Here is a 12,500-nt window from a genome sequence, read left to right on the forward strand (position 1 = left end):
TCTAGTCATTAATAGAATTGAATTCCCAAATTTAGTACAAATCCGATAATGTTGACGTTTCATGTGTATGGTAGGGGGCGCTATAGTGTTCACTTTTCATATGTTTTATAGTGTATTATTGTGAAAGAATTTCTGTGTTATTTTAAATATTATGAAAATCATAATCATTTGTGTGTGTGATTAAAGTTATCAACAATTGCGTTTTTGGGTTTTTCCGTTCTGACAAAAAGCAACATTGGCTTTTTGTTTTTGTCTTGTTTTGTTGTGTTCAAGCTGTATCAGGTGATCTTGCTGATGTGTCGGCTGACTCATTAAGATAATGTACCAGGAGAAACAACGTAATGGTAAACATCATGAGTGTAACATAATGTACTGTATTGTTATCTGTGAAACGACTTCAATAAAAGCTGCTGTTGGGGAGTAGCTGTCAGAGATGTAGGGTCAGACGGCGTAGATGACAGCTTTTCTCTCCTTGCGCAAGTAAATTAACTGTCTCGTTTTGGTGTGTCTTTATTTAATGTAATTTGATATCTTAGGGTAAATTCCCTGACAATTATATTCAGACTGAGATCACACATTAGTGATTCAAATTTCAGCACGATCGGACTAAGTCTGTGTGAGTGTCACCTTGAAATTAGGCGAAATTTTGACAGAAATTTGCGGCTTCGCCGCACGTAAACCGTGACAGTTATCAAAAAAAATCAGCAAACTTTAGATGTTCCACTTCTCTAGATGATGTACGGTGATTTTCAGCCCTGTGGGTGAAGCGCCTTCAGAGGAGTTCGTTCAAATTCAATGTCAGCGAAAACGCGGACTCAAATTTCAATCCAAGATGGCCGCCTTCTGGTTTGTCAGGGGGCGTGGCCATAATAATATTTTTTGTTTGTTTTCACATGATGAATGTCTGTGCCGAATTTCGTGGCTCTACGACAAAGTTGGACATCTCCCATAGGCGCGAAATTTTTGCGTTTTCCAGGTGGTGCTGTGGCCCCATTTTTTTATGCCCGTGCACGAAACCTATATTTTATCGAATTTTTCGCCACTTCTGCATATTGTGCCAAGTTTGGTGAGTTTTTGAACGTGTTTAGGGGTCAAATTAGGGTTTAAAGAGCAGAATAATAATAAATATAGCCGCAAGCGGCGATGATCGGCCCTCGCGTGCGCAAACGCCGCGCCCCGCAAACGCCGCGCCCCCGCAAACGCCGCGCCCCGCAAACGCCGCGCCTCACACTGACCCTAATAATCCTAAACTTAAACCTTACCCTAATCATAATCCTAACCATAGCCCCAACCCTAAACCTAAAATCTTGAATTTAATTTTCTGCAATTTTCAAAATTTGGCAAAAAAAAAAAAAAAAATCCAAGATGGCGGACTTCCGGTTTGTAAAGGGGCGTGGTCACAATATACATTTTTTTTCTTATTGCCATGATGCTTGTGGATACCAAATTTGGTTTGGCTACGCCAACGTTTGTGTAAGGACGTCCCATTGGCAAGGATACAATTTTGGCTTGTTGCCATGGCAACACAATGTAAATGGGATGTGAGCATCATTGAGTTTTTTAATGGAGACCATGTCACAAATGTGGATACCAAATTTTGTATATCTGTGACAAATAAAACCTTATTTTTACATACAAATTTTCCAGGGGGCGCTATTGCACCCATTTTTGTATTTTCTTACATGAATCTGTTCAGGGTTGAGGTGTGAACTCATGATTAAAATTTGAGTGAAATCGGCCAAAGTTTGTGCAAATTATCACTCGTTGAAGTTTGATGGTGAGCCCCAAAAACAAACCTGAAATTTGCACCGTTGCCACGGCAACACCGTGTGACCTTTTAAAAAGCTTTTAACAACTTTTAATGTCCCACTTGTCTAGATGATACAGAATGATTCTGTCTGGGTCAAACGCCCAAGGACGAGTTCGTTCAAGTACGAGGACAGGTCGCTCGATCAATCCAATATGGTCGACTTCCTGTTGGTTGCCTAGCAACCGCGTAATATACTTTTTTGTTCCTATTCCCATGATGCATCTGTGTACCAAATTTGGTTTGGCTACGCCAAAGTTTTTGTTGGGCCTATTGGCAAGGGCAGATATTTGGCCTGTCGCCATGGCAACACGATGGGAAACGGCATGGGGTCGTCATTGACTTTTTTTGATCAAGACCATGTCATGAATCTGTGTACCAAATTTTATATGTGTACAACAAAGTAAATGTTTGCACTACCATGCAATTTCCCTAGGGGGCGCTATAGCGCCCATCTGAGATTTTCTTATATAAATGTGTTGAGGGTCGGAGTGTCAATCAACGATTCAAATTTGAGTGGAATTGGCCAACGTTTTGTGCCAGAATTAGTAGATTTTACCAATGGAGAGTTTATGCCATCGCTATGGCAACGCCATAAAAAATATGACATGGGTGTCATTGACTTTTGGATCAGGATGCCAAAATGGAATTTTGTGCAAAATTTCAGAAATTTTTGAGCAACTATTTGGGAGCAAATGAATTTTTTCCATATTAAATTTTGTTTCAATCTATAGGGGGCGCTAATGCACCAAATTAATAATTTTCACATGAAGTAGCTTCAGGGCAGAGAGTTTAACAAATGTTTCAAATTTCATAATTTCAATAATTCGAGCAAAAACAATATATCCGAAAACATTAGGACAACATATTATACGTTTTTTGAAAGCTCTGGACCTTCCCCACGTCACCGTGGGGTCATTGGTGAGTGACGGGTGCGTCTGGACCATCTCGTCGGGGTCGGCCCCCGACCTCCCATTGACTTCCATTCATTTTAGCAGTAGTAAATATGGCTCAGGCCTTGGGCGTGGGTTACTGGGATACTGCTGTTGGTGCCGGGGGCGACCGTGGACATAGTTGCATGTCGTCTTGTCGCATTCGGACATGCGCACGTCCCGTCCCATTCGCTCCGCTGAGCGGAAGCAATAGGCCCTACGCCCTGTCGGGGCTCGGGCCTAAAAACCCAAAGCCAACAAATGTACTCAAGTAAAAGTAACACTACACTAAAATAATGTTACACAAGTAGAAGTAGTAGATGTTGGAAATGACTCAAGTAAGACTAAAAAAGTATGAAAGAAAAACTACTAGAAGTAAAAATCTCATTTATAAACTGAAATGGAAGAAACTGGAATTACAAACCATGAAGTAAGTCAAAGATGTGGCGTTTTCAAACTGGAAGCACAACTTTTACTCAAGTAAGAGTACTGTTACTTCAATAAAGATTACTCAAGTACGAGTAAAAGTACACTGCTACTGTAAAAGTACAAGCTCTCAAAAAGTTACTTGAGTAAATGTAGCTGAGTATTTAAAAGAAACACACACACACACACAGACACACACACACACACACAGACATACACACACACACACACACACACACAGACACACACACACACACACACACACACACACAGACACACACACACACACACAGACACACACACACACACACACACACACACACACACACACACAGACACACACACACACACACACACAGACACACACACACACACACACAGACACACACACACACACACACACACACACACACAGACACACACACACACACACACACACACACACACACACACACACACAGACACACACACAGACACACACACACACAGACACACACACACACACACACACACACACACACACACACACACACACACAGACACACACACAGACACACACACACACACACACACACACACACACACACACACACACACACACACACAGAGGCACACACACACACAGAGGTTTAAAGTGGCATCACGTCCCGTTCATTGCATGTGCCGATATTATATCGATACTGTATCGTCAGGACGCTGGTGTTGATGTTTTGTTGTTTTGTTGGAGCCTCCACATGTTTCAGATTCACCAGAGAAAAGCTCCGGGTCTGATGAAGCTGAAGCTCAGGCCTAACCTGGACTTATTACCGGACTGGACTTGTAGTTCCGGACTTGTAGTTCTCACACGGTGAGTCTGGACTTGTAGTTTCCACACGGTGAGTCTGGACTTGTAGTTTCCACACGGTGAGTCTGGACTTGTAGTTCTCACACGGTGAGTCTGGACTTGTAGTTCTCACACGGTGAGTCTGGACTTGTAGTTCTCACACGGTGAGTCTGGACTTGTAGTTCTCACACGGTGAGCCCCTGCGGCTCTGCACGTGGCTCTGGAGCCACAAGGTCACGCAGGAGCGGTGGTTCCGGAGGATGCGGTGTCCCGGTGAGGCTCTGTCCTTGGGCCGGTGTCAGTGCCGCGTGCGCCCTGCGGTTTAGGCCCAGCCCAGTGTCCCGGCCCAGGCGCGTGTCCCGGCCCAGGCGCGTGTCCGCAGTGCCTCTTCCAGACACCCACTGCGGTAAAACTCTGCGCCCGTCCGTCCGTGTGCGGCTCTGTCTAGCGGAGCCGCGCGCTGTTTGCGCAGAGCCGCGACAATCTGTGATCGGAGAAGATGCGCAGCGCGAGGCGCGGCCGCGCGTCTCCAAACACCATAACAACCGCCTCGCGCCCACATCCACGCACCCGCGTGCCAAACTGCCGCGTGCGTGGAAAGACAAGTGTGTCCTCGTGCGAAAACCCGGCGCACTCACCTGTGCTCGCGCTCGCGGCCATGTTCCTCCGGTGCTCCGGGTCCCTCCGGTCAGAGCGCACCTTTCCCCGCCGCGATGCTGCTCCATCCTCCTCCGCGCGCGTCCGCACAGCGTCTGCACGCGCACGCGTCAGCGCGCACGGTCAGCTGATGTTCCGGTGTGCGTGTCCGTGCACGTGCGTGTGCACGCGGCTCCACTGGGCTCGTCTCCTTCACCCTCCACCCTGAGACACACAAACTACAAACACACAACAAACACACAACAGACAAACTACAGACAAACTACAGACAAACTACAGACACAGACACACAACTCACCGACACGAGCGTCTGTGCGTCCTGCGCATTAAAGTTCAGACTCTGTTTTCATCACGTCCCGCTGTTTCCTGCTGATTCACCTTCACATGAAACAAACTACAGGCGGCACATGTTACTGCAGAACATATCTGACAACAAAACAATGAAATATTTTGTTTTAGGTTTCTTCGTGTCACGTGACCTGATGACGTCGAAACTCGACACTGAAATACAAAAATAATAATTTTACAATAATAAAAAGCACATAGAAGTTTAAACATATCAGAGCCTCGGGTTTCTTCTTCCATCTGTCACTCTGTCAAAACACGTGACTTTATTTCAGAAGATTATTGAATATTTGCACAACCCTGACACAAGTGAAGAGCAACAAACCTCAACAAACCTAAAGAAAACAAAACAGCACAATGTTACTGGAAGAACACAGACCAGGCCTGACTTTCCATCATTCTCACCACTTTATGAACAAGTCTAAAGATCTGTGTGTGTGTGTGTGTGTGTGTGTGTGTGTACAGGTGTGGACAGTGATATATTGTGACTTCTCCCTCTGTTCGGGACAAAATAATTGAATTATTTCTTAAGACATGACTTTTGTGTAAAAACAAATGCAAAAGTCGACGTGTTCCTGCCTTGAACAGTAACCAAAAGAAACAGAAAACACACACCAAAAAGGTCTTGTAGAGCTGCAAATGCAACAAGCAGCCAGACAAGGGTGAGAAAATGCACAGCTCACTCGACTGGCCGATGCCCAAAAGATTTTTTATTAACAAAATAACGTTTCGGTCCCAAAGAGACTGGGTGACCTCACTCTGGGACCTCCCAGTCATTGAAGGGGGATATGGGCACCTGGGCTGGCAACTATTTTGTGTGCTGTGGTCCAAGACAAGAAAGATATCTGACGAAGGCTTTTACAGGCGAGTTTCAGCTGACGTCATTGTTATTAAAAGCCCGCGTTGCTGCTGGGAAATATTTTGGTCAGAGGCAAGAAACACGATAGCGTCAAACACAGTGCGTAACCTCGCGTATTTCTCCCCGATAACGGTAAATTCCTGCTGCATTATCGGATGCACAAATAGAAACACGTATTCTGAGTGAAAAGAACCGCTAACGGTGAATTAAACGACTTTCAAACATCCGCAGAGCAAACGTAGAAGATCCTAACAAACCGCGGACTCCAACAAGTTCAACAACACATCGAGACTCTTGGAGGTTTTCATCTTTTCTGCTGTGAATGGCCCAGGAGTTTCCACCAAGTCATTGTGGATATCGCCCAAGTGAATATTTGTCCAGGTAGTTGGTGATTCTGACCAGAAATTTGGTTTGTTCCACCTTTTGTCGGGGTTGAAAAGGGTGATTTGGCTCCGTGGATGTTTATGACCAATTTCTGGTCAAATGGTCTTGGGTCCTCTGCCGTTAGAGTGGATAAATAACCAGGATCAATACCCTTTACGTGTTTTCTCGCTCCGTCCGTCATGTTGAATTAGTGTTTCTTGCCGCCGACCAAAATAATTCCCAGCATGCAACGCGCGCTTTTGTCAACAATGAAACTCGCCTGTTGCCGAAACGTTATTTTGTTAATAAAAAAGCTTTTGGACATCGGCCGTCCGTGTGTGCTGTGCGTTTTCTCACCCTCGCCTGCCTCGAACAGTGACAAACCCTGAAAAGCACCTGATGAGAAAACACGGAGGGCGTCGGTTTGTAAAACTCAGTGAATCCAGGTGAAACTCAGACGCGTTTGACATTTGGACGTTTTTATTCCACAGCCACACGAGACCAACAGAACAAGAAACTAGAGACTAAACACAAACAAAAGCTCCATTTTCATGAGTCATTTACAGAGGGCAGAGCTGCGGCGCCCCCCTCTGCCCCGGGGGTCCCTGTGCTCTCGCGGGTGCTCTCGCGGGTGCTCTCGCGGGTGCTCTCGCGGGTGCTCTCGCGGGTGCTCTCGCGGGTGCTCTCGTGGGTGCTCTCGTGGGTGCTCTCTCGTGTGCAGTCTGAAGTGGGTGTTGAGGTGGGCGGACTGGTTGAAGCTCTTCCCGCAGACGTGGCAGTGGAAGGGTTTCTCTCCGGTGTGGATGCGGTGGTGGCGTTTGAGCATGCTCACCGTGGTGAAGCTCTTGCGGCACACGGTGCACAGGTACGGCTTCTCTTTGGTGTGCCAGCGCATGTGCACCTCCAGCTGGCACGCGAAACTGAAGCTCTTGCCGCACTCCACGCAGCTGTGCCAGCGGTGCAGGCCGGGCACGGGCTCGGGGGAGCGGCGGGACGGCGGCGCGCGGGCGGGGTTGGCGCCGTGCCCGCTGCCGGTGGGACAGAGGCTGCTTAAAGTGTGCGTGGGCGTGTGCGCGTGCGTGGGCGTGTGCGCGGGCGACGTGTGCTCCGCGCCCGCCTCCTGTTTGCTCCGCTCCGTCTTGATCTGGACGGGCGCGGGCGGCGACTCGCAGGCCGAGCTCTGGTCTTCTTCTGCGGGCTCCACTTTGACCAGAGGCGCCTGCTCCACGGCGCAGCGCCACTCGTGCCCCAGACGCTCGGCGCCCGCGGGAGACGCCTCCGACTGAGACTCTGCACACAAACAACAAACACAAGAAACACAATCACAGATCAATAATTCAGTCATTAATCACTGCATTTATATACAGCACCTTTAAGATCCTTATTCATTCACTCAACACTCTGTGGTTGTAAGACTACTACTGTAGCCACAGCTGCCCTGGGACAGACTGACGGAAGTGAGGCTGCCAATCTGCACCATCATCAACACACACACACACCACTTTCATACTAGACAATGTGGGTGAAGTGTCTTGCCTAAGGACACAACAACTGGTGTCTCCTTTGGCTCCTGATTTTCCCAGTGTCTCCATCCAAAGTCCTGACCAGACCTGGACCTGAGCTTCTGAGATCTGACGGGATCAGGCTTTGACAAACCGCTGTGGTGATGTTCATCTCTCAAGTTGAAAATTCATCACAGTGAGGTTGAACTCTTACCAAGATGGAGTTGGTAAAAAGATTAAAAAGATTTAAAAAGCTCCGATATGAAACAAAACTGAGCCCTGTGAGCTTCAAGTCGTGCTGTTCCCTCCTCAGAAACAAACCTGGAGTTGTTTTTGTTTCATTCACATGTTTGAGTCTGTCTCCATCTGCAAACCTCAAAACGCTCTGTTCCACCTTGTGATGTCATGAAACAGTAGTTTTCAAGTGAACAGCTCCTTTTACCTTTAGTTCAGTTGAGATTGTTAGTTCCAGGGCTGAGGCTCCATGTGTCTATCCAGCAGTGTTGGGAGTAACGCGTTATAAAAGTAACGAATTACAGTAACGCATTGCTTTTTGCTGTAACGCAGTAATGTTCGGCATTACAGGGGAAAAAATTGTAATATTTTACAAATGTGAGTAACTCGCGTTACAATGTTTTTTTAACCTGGATCGAAGTGGTGTGTTTTTCTTCATACAAATTTGCTAAAATCACCGCGATATCAGCAGCGGGGAAACACCGGAGACGTGGCCGAGTAGACCTTCAGGTAACAGCGGGTGAAAGGACCGACACAGAACTCTACGCTGTTTAGACCTGGTTAAGACCTGGGTCAGTTCTGGTTTAGACCTGGTTTACAGTCGTCCGAAGTGCTGTATGTTTGCAAGTTTTCTCTCCGACAAAACCCACAACGTCGACAAAACGTTCTGCACTGACAAAGGCTTCTGCGCTCGCACCCAAAAGGCAGAGGAAGATGCTCACTATCGCACAAAAAGTTGGACTTCTGGACACGTTGAAGGAAGGTAGAAGTTACTCGCTGTAGCAGAGTCTTACACGGGTCGGGTACCTGCAAATAGTTGCTGAAATCAGGGCCGCGAGCCCGAGCAGCAGAGTCCATAAAGAGCGATCGGGCGACAGCCGCTCTTACCTCCATGAGGTGCGGAGCAGAGCCGCTCCTTTCTCCTGCGTCACCTTCCGAGCCCGTCCCGACAGTGAGTCCTGTTTTAGTCCTAGTTCAGTTCTGGTTTAGTCCTGGTTTTGTTCTGGTTTAGTTCTGGTTTAGTCCTGTTTTAGTCCTGTTTTAGTCCTAGTTCAGTTCTGGTTTAGTCCTGGTTCAGTCCTGGTTCAGCTCTGGTTTAGTCCTGGTTTAGACCTGGTTTAGACCTGGTTTAGTCCTGGTTCAGTCCATATATGGCGCAAAAGTTCAGCATCTTCGCAGTTATTTTGGTGAGAGTAACTTAAAGTAATGCAATAGTAATGTAATGCCTTACATTTTAAATGCAGTAATATTGTAATGTAACAAATTACTTTGAAATGACAGTAATAAGTAATAAATAACACATTACGTTTTTAAAGTAACTTGCCCAACAGTGCTATCCAGGCTCACACCACCTAGTGCCTCTGTGTAATTTAATTTCTCTCCAGTGACTCGATCAGGAATCAGAAAACACTAGACGATTTGTAAAAACCCCAGAAGTGTGAGTTCAGGCACCAGTTAATCAGAGAAAAGTCAGACATTCTGTGTTGTCAACAATTCCCCAGATCGAGAAATTAAAGTCGGTACAAAGAGAATGTTTGGTGAATTTTATCAAAGGGAAAGACGTTATTGTCCTTCTTCCTACGGGATTTGGGAAAAGCTCAATATACCAGTTATCCTCGTTAGCGGCGCATTACAGACGACACGACCAAACAGCAGCGACTGGTGAAATAAAAAAACTACCCGCCGACTGTCGAGTGAACGAATCCCAATGCTGCGAGGTCAGACGGTTTATACGAAGTGAAACCCGCTGATGACGGTCTGAACTGAAGACGCAAAAGTGGCATCGCGTCTTCGCTTTTTGTTCCACGTTTAGTCGAGTGTTTTCGGGAGGAAATCTGCTGCGTACGGCGACGCAAAAGTGTGTAGAATTCGATTGTGTTTGCATGTCAGGTTTCTGTGTTCTGTATGTTTGTGACATAAACGCGTACACGACCTGAGCAGATCTGACCAGAGTTTTCCGTCTTGGGCAGTGTAGACGGAAACTCTACGAAGGATAGTATTCAACTTTTACACTCTGGAGGCTGGTTTCAGATTTTTGCGTTTTTAAGGCCCAAAAACACCATCACCGTCTAAACTAAAGACACTTCTGATCAAATATTTTGTCGTTTTTACCCGCAAATGTTCTCGTGTAAACAGACGCTTAAATGATCCAGATGATTCTAGTGAAGGTGTGCGGAGTTTAAAAACACAATGGAGCACTTCCCGTAACACCACATGATGACATCACAAGGTGGAACAGAGTGTTTTCTGTTTGAGAGAAGATCTGGGTCTAAATATTCAGGTCCGTTTGTGATGAGGAAACGACATCAGAACATCGATTAGAAAAGAATCCAGGGTCTTTAACTGTTCTGTGCAACAATATTCAGCAAATCTGTTTTAATCAATGAGAACTACTGTTTATTTATTTATTTTACATGATTTATGAACATATAAACTCCCTAAAGATTCCTGCATCTTCACACAAACACAGGTTTCTGTTTTTTGGCAAAACAATTGATCATTTATGCTCCTGTTTAGTTTTGGCGAGGATGAGATTAGACACAAACCGTGATAGTCCTGGTTTAGTCCTGGTTTAGTCCTGGTTTAGTCCTGGTTTAGACCTGGTTTAGTCCTGGTTTAGTCCTGTTTAGTCGGTTTAAGTCCTGGTTTAGTCTGGTTTAAACTGGTTTAGTCCTGGTTTAGTCTTACTTTAGTCCTGTTTTAGTCCTGGTTTAGACTTGACATAGTCCTGGTTTAGTCTTAGTTTAGTTCTGTTTTAGACCTGGTTTAGTCCTGATGTAGTCCTGGTTCAGTCCTCGTTTAGTCCCAGTTTAGTCCTGCTTTAGACTTGATGTAGTCCTAGTTTAGTCCTGGTTCTGCCCTGGTTTAGTCCAGGTTTTGGTTTAGTCCTGGTTTAGTCCTGGTTTAGTCCTGGTTTAGTCCTGTTTAGGTTTAGTCCTGGTTTAGTTCCAGGTTCAGTCCTGGTTCAGTTTAGTCCTGATGTAGTTCTGATGTAGTCCTGGTTCTGCCCTGATTTAGTCCTTGTTTAGTCCAGACTTGATTTAGTCCTGGTTTTAGTCCTGCAGGTTTAGTCCAGGTTTAGTCCTGGTTTAGTCCTGGTTTAGTCCAGGTTCAGTCCAGGTTTAGTCCTGGTTTATTCCAGGTTCAGTCCTGATGTAGTCCTGATCCTGATGTAGTTCTGATGTAGTTCTGATGTAGTCCTGGTTCAGTCCTGATTTAGTCCTGGTTTAGTCCTGGTTTAGTCCTGATTTAGTCTTTGTTCAGCCCTGTTCAAGTCCTGATTTAGTCCTGGTTTAGTACTGGTTTAGTCCCGGTTCTGCCCTGATTTAGTCCTGGTTAAATCCTGGTTTAGTCCTCGTTTTCTTGTGCGTAAAACCGGACACACCGGCCTCCTCCTCCGCGCGTGCACAGGTGGACGCTCCAGATGTTCGTGACAGTCTGCACATCTGGGACGAACATGAACATGAACCTGAACCTGAACCTGAAGCTCTGAGGAAACACCTGAAGCCCGGTTTTTGGTCCTGACCCAGATCCCGGTCCGGTTCCTCCTCCTCCTCCTCCTCCTCCGGGTGTCTGGACCGAGCCGCGCAGTCGCCGCTCACCTGGCCGCAGGAGGAGCCGCTGCACCGCCGCGTCCAGGAGCTGTCGGAGCCGCTGGTTCTCCTCCCGGGCCCGGAGCAGCTCGCCCTGGTACTCCGCCACCGTGTCCTTGACCGCGCGGAAGATGTCCTGCGCCGCGGCGGACAGACGCTCGTTCAGGAACACGTTGAGCAGGTCCAGTTTGGTCATGTCTCCCCCGATGTCCCCGACTGTCTCCGCTGTTTACATCCACTGATCCGGAAGGAAAGACGCTCCGGCTGGAAGAGACGAGGCCAGTTTAACACCGCCACCTGCCGGACACACGCGGTACAGCACTGGAACCTTCTGTTTATGTTTATTTATTTTTTATTTGTATTTATTTATTTATATATTTATGTATTTATGTGTTTTTATTATTATTATTATTATTATTATTATTATTATTATTATTATTTATTATTTTTTTATTTTATTTTATTTTTCAGAACTGACTCTTACAGAATTAATTTTAACATTTTTTCAAGGGTTTTATTTCGTCCTGGTTTAGACCTGATGTAGTCCTGGTTTAGTTCTGGTTTAGACCTGATGTAGTCCTGGTTTAGTCTTTGTTTAGTCCTGGTTTAGACCTGATGTAGTCCTGGTTTAGTTCTGGTTTAGACCTGATGTAGTCCTGGTTTAGTCTTGGTTTAGTCCTGGTTTAGACCTGATGTAGTCCTGGTTTAGTCTTTGTTTAGTCCTGGTTTAGACCTGATGTAGTCCTGGTTTAGTCCTGGTTTAGACCTGATGTTTTCTGGTTTAGTCCTTTGTTTTAGTCCTGGTTTAGTGTTAGTCCTGGTTTAGATTTGATGTAGTCCTGGTTTAGATTTGATGTAGTCCTGGTTCAGTCTCAGTTTAGTCCTGGTTTAAATTTGATGTAGTCCTAGTTTAGTCCTGGTTTAGACCTGATATAGTCCTGGTTTAGTCTTGATTTAGT

The 12,500-nt window shown here is 46.1% G+C and overlaps 1 protein-coding gene across 1 annotated transcript; it reads right to left on the reverse strand.

The window, feature by feature from the left end:
• Positions 1 to 6,680: 6,680 nt before the first annotated feature.
• On the reverse strand, positions 6,681 to 11,775 carry LOC110153112 (zinc finger protein 250-like). Its single transcript, XM_055160152.1, has 2 exons — positions 11,551 to 11,775; positions 6,681 to 7,502 (listed from the first exon to the last, which is right to left on the reverse strand). Exons 1-2 carry the CDS (start codon positions 11,735 to 11,737, stop codon positions 6,769 to 6,771), a joined length of 921 nt encoding a protein of 306 aa, XP_055016127.1. The 5' UTR covers positions 11,738 to 11,775; the 3' UTR covers positions 6,681 to 6,768.
• Between the last annotated feature and the right edge of the window lie 725 nt (positions 11,776 to 12,500).

The sequence above is a fragment of the Boleophthalmus pectinirostris genome, unplaced genomic scaffold (assembly GCF_026225935.1).
Source record: "Boleophthalmus pectinirostris isolate CB_2022bp ecotype Guang Dong unplaced genomic scaffold, ASM2622593v1 HiC_scaffold_3, whole genome shotgun sequence".
NCBI classification, from domain to species: Eukaryota; Metazoa; Chordata; class Actinopteri; order Gobiiformes; family Gobiidae; genus Boleophthalmus; species Boleophthalmus pectinirostris.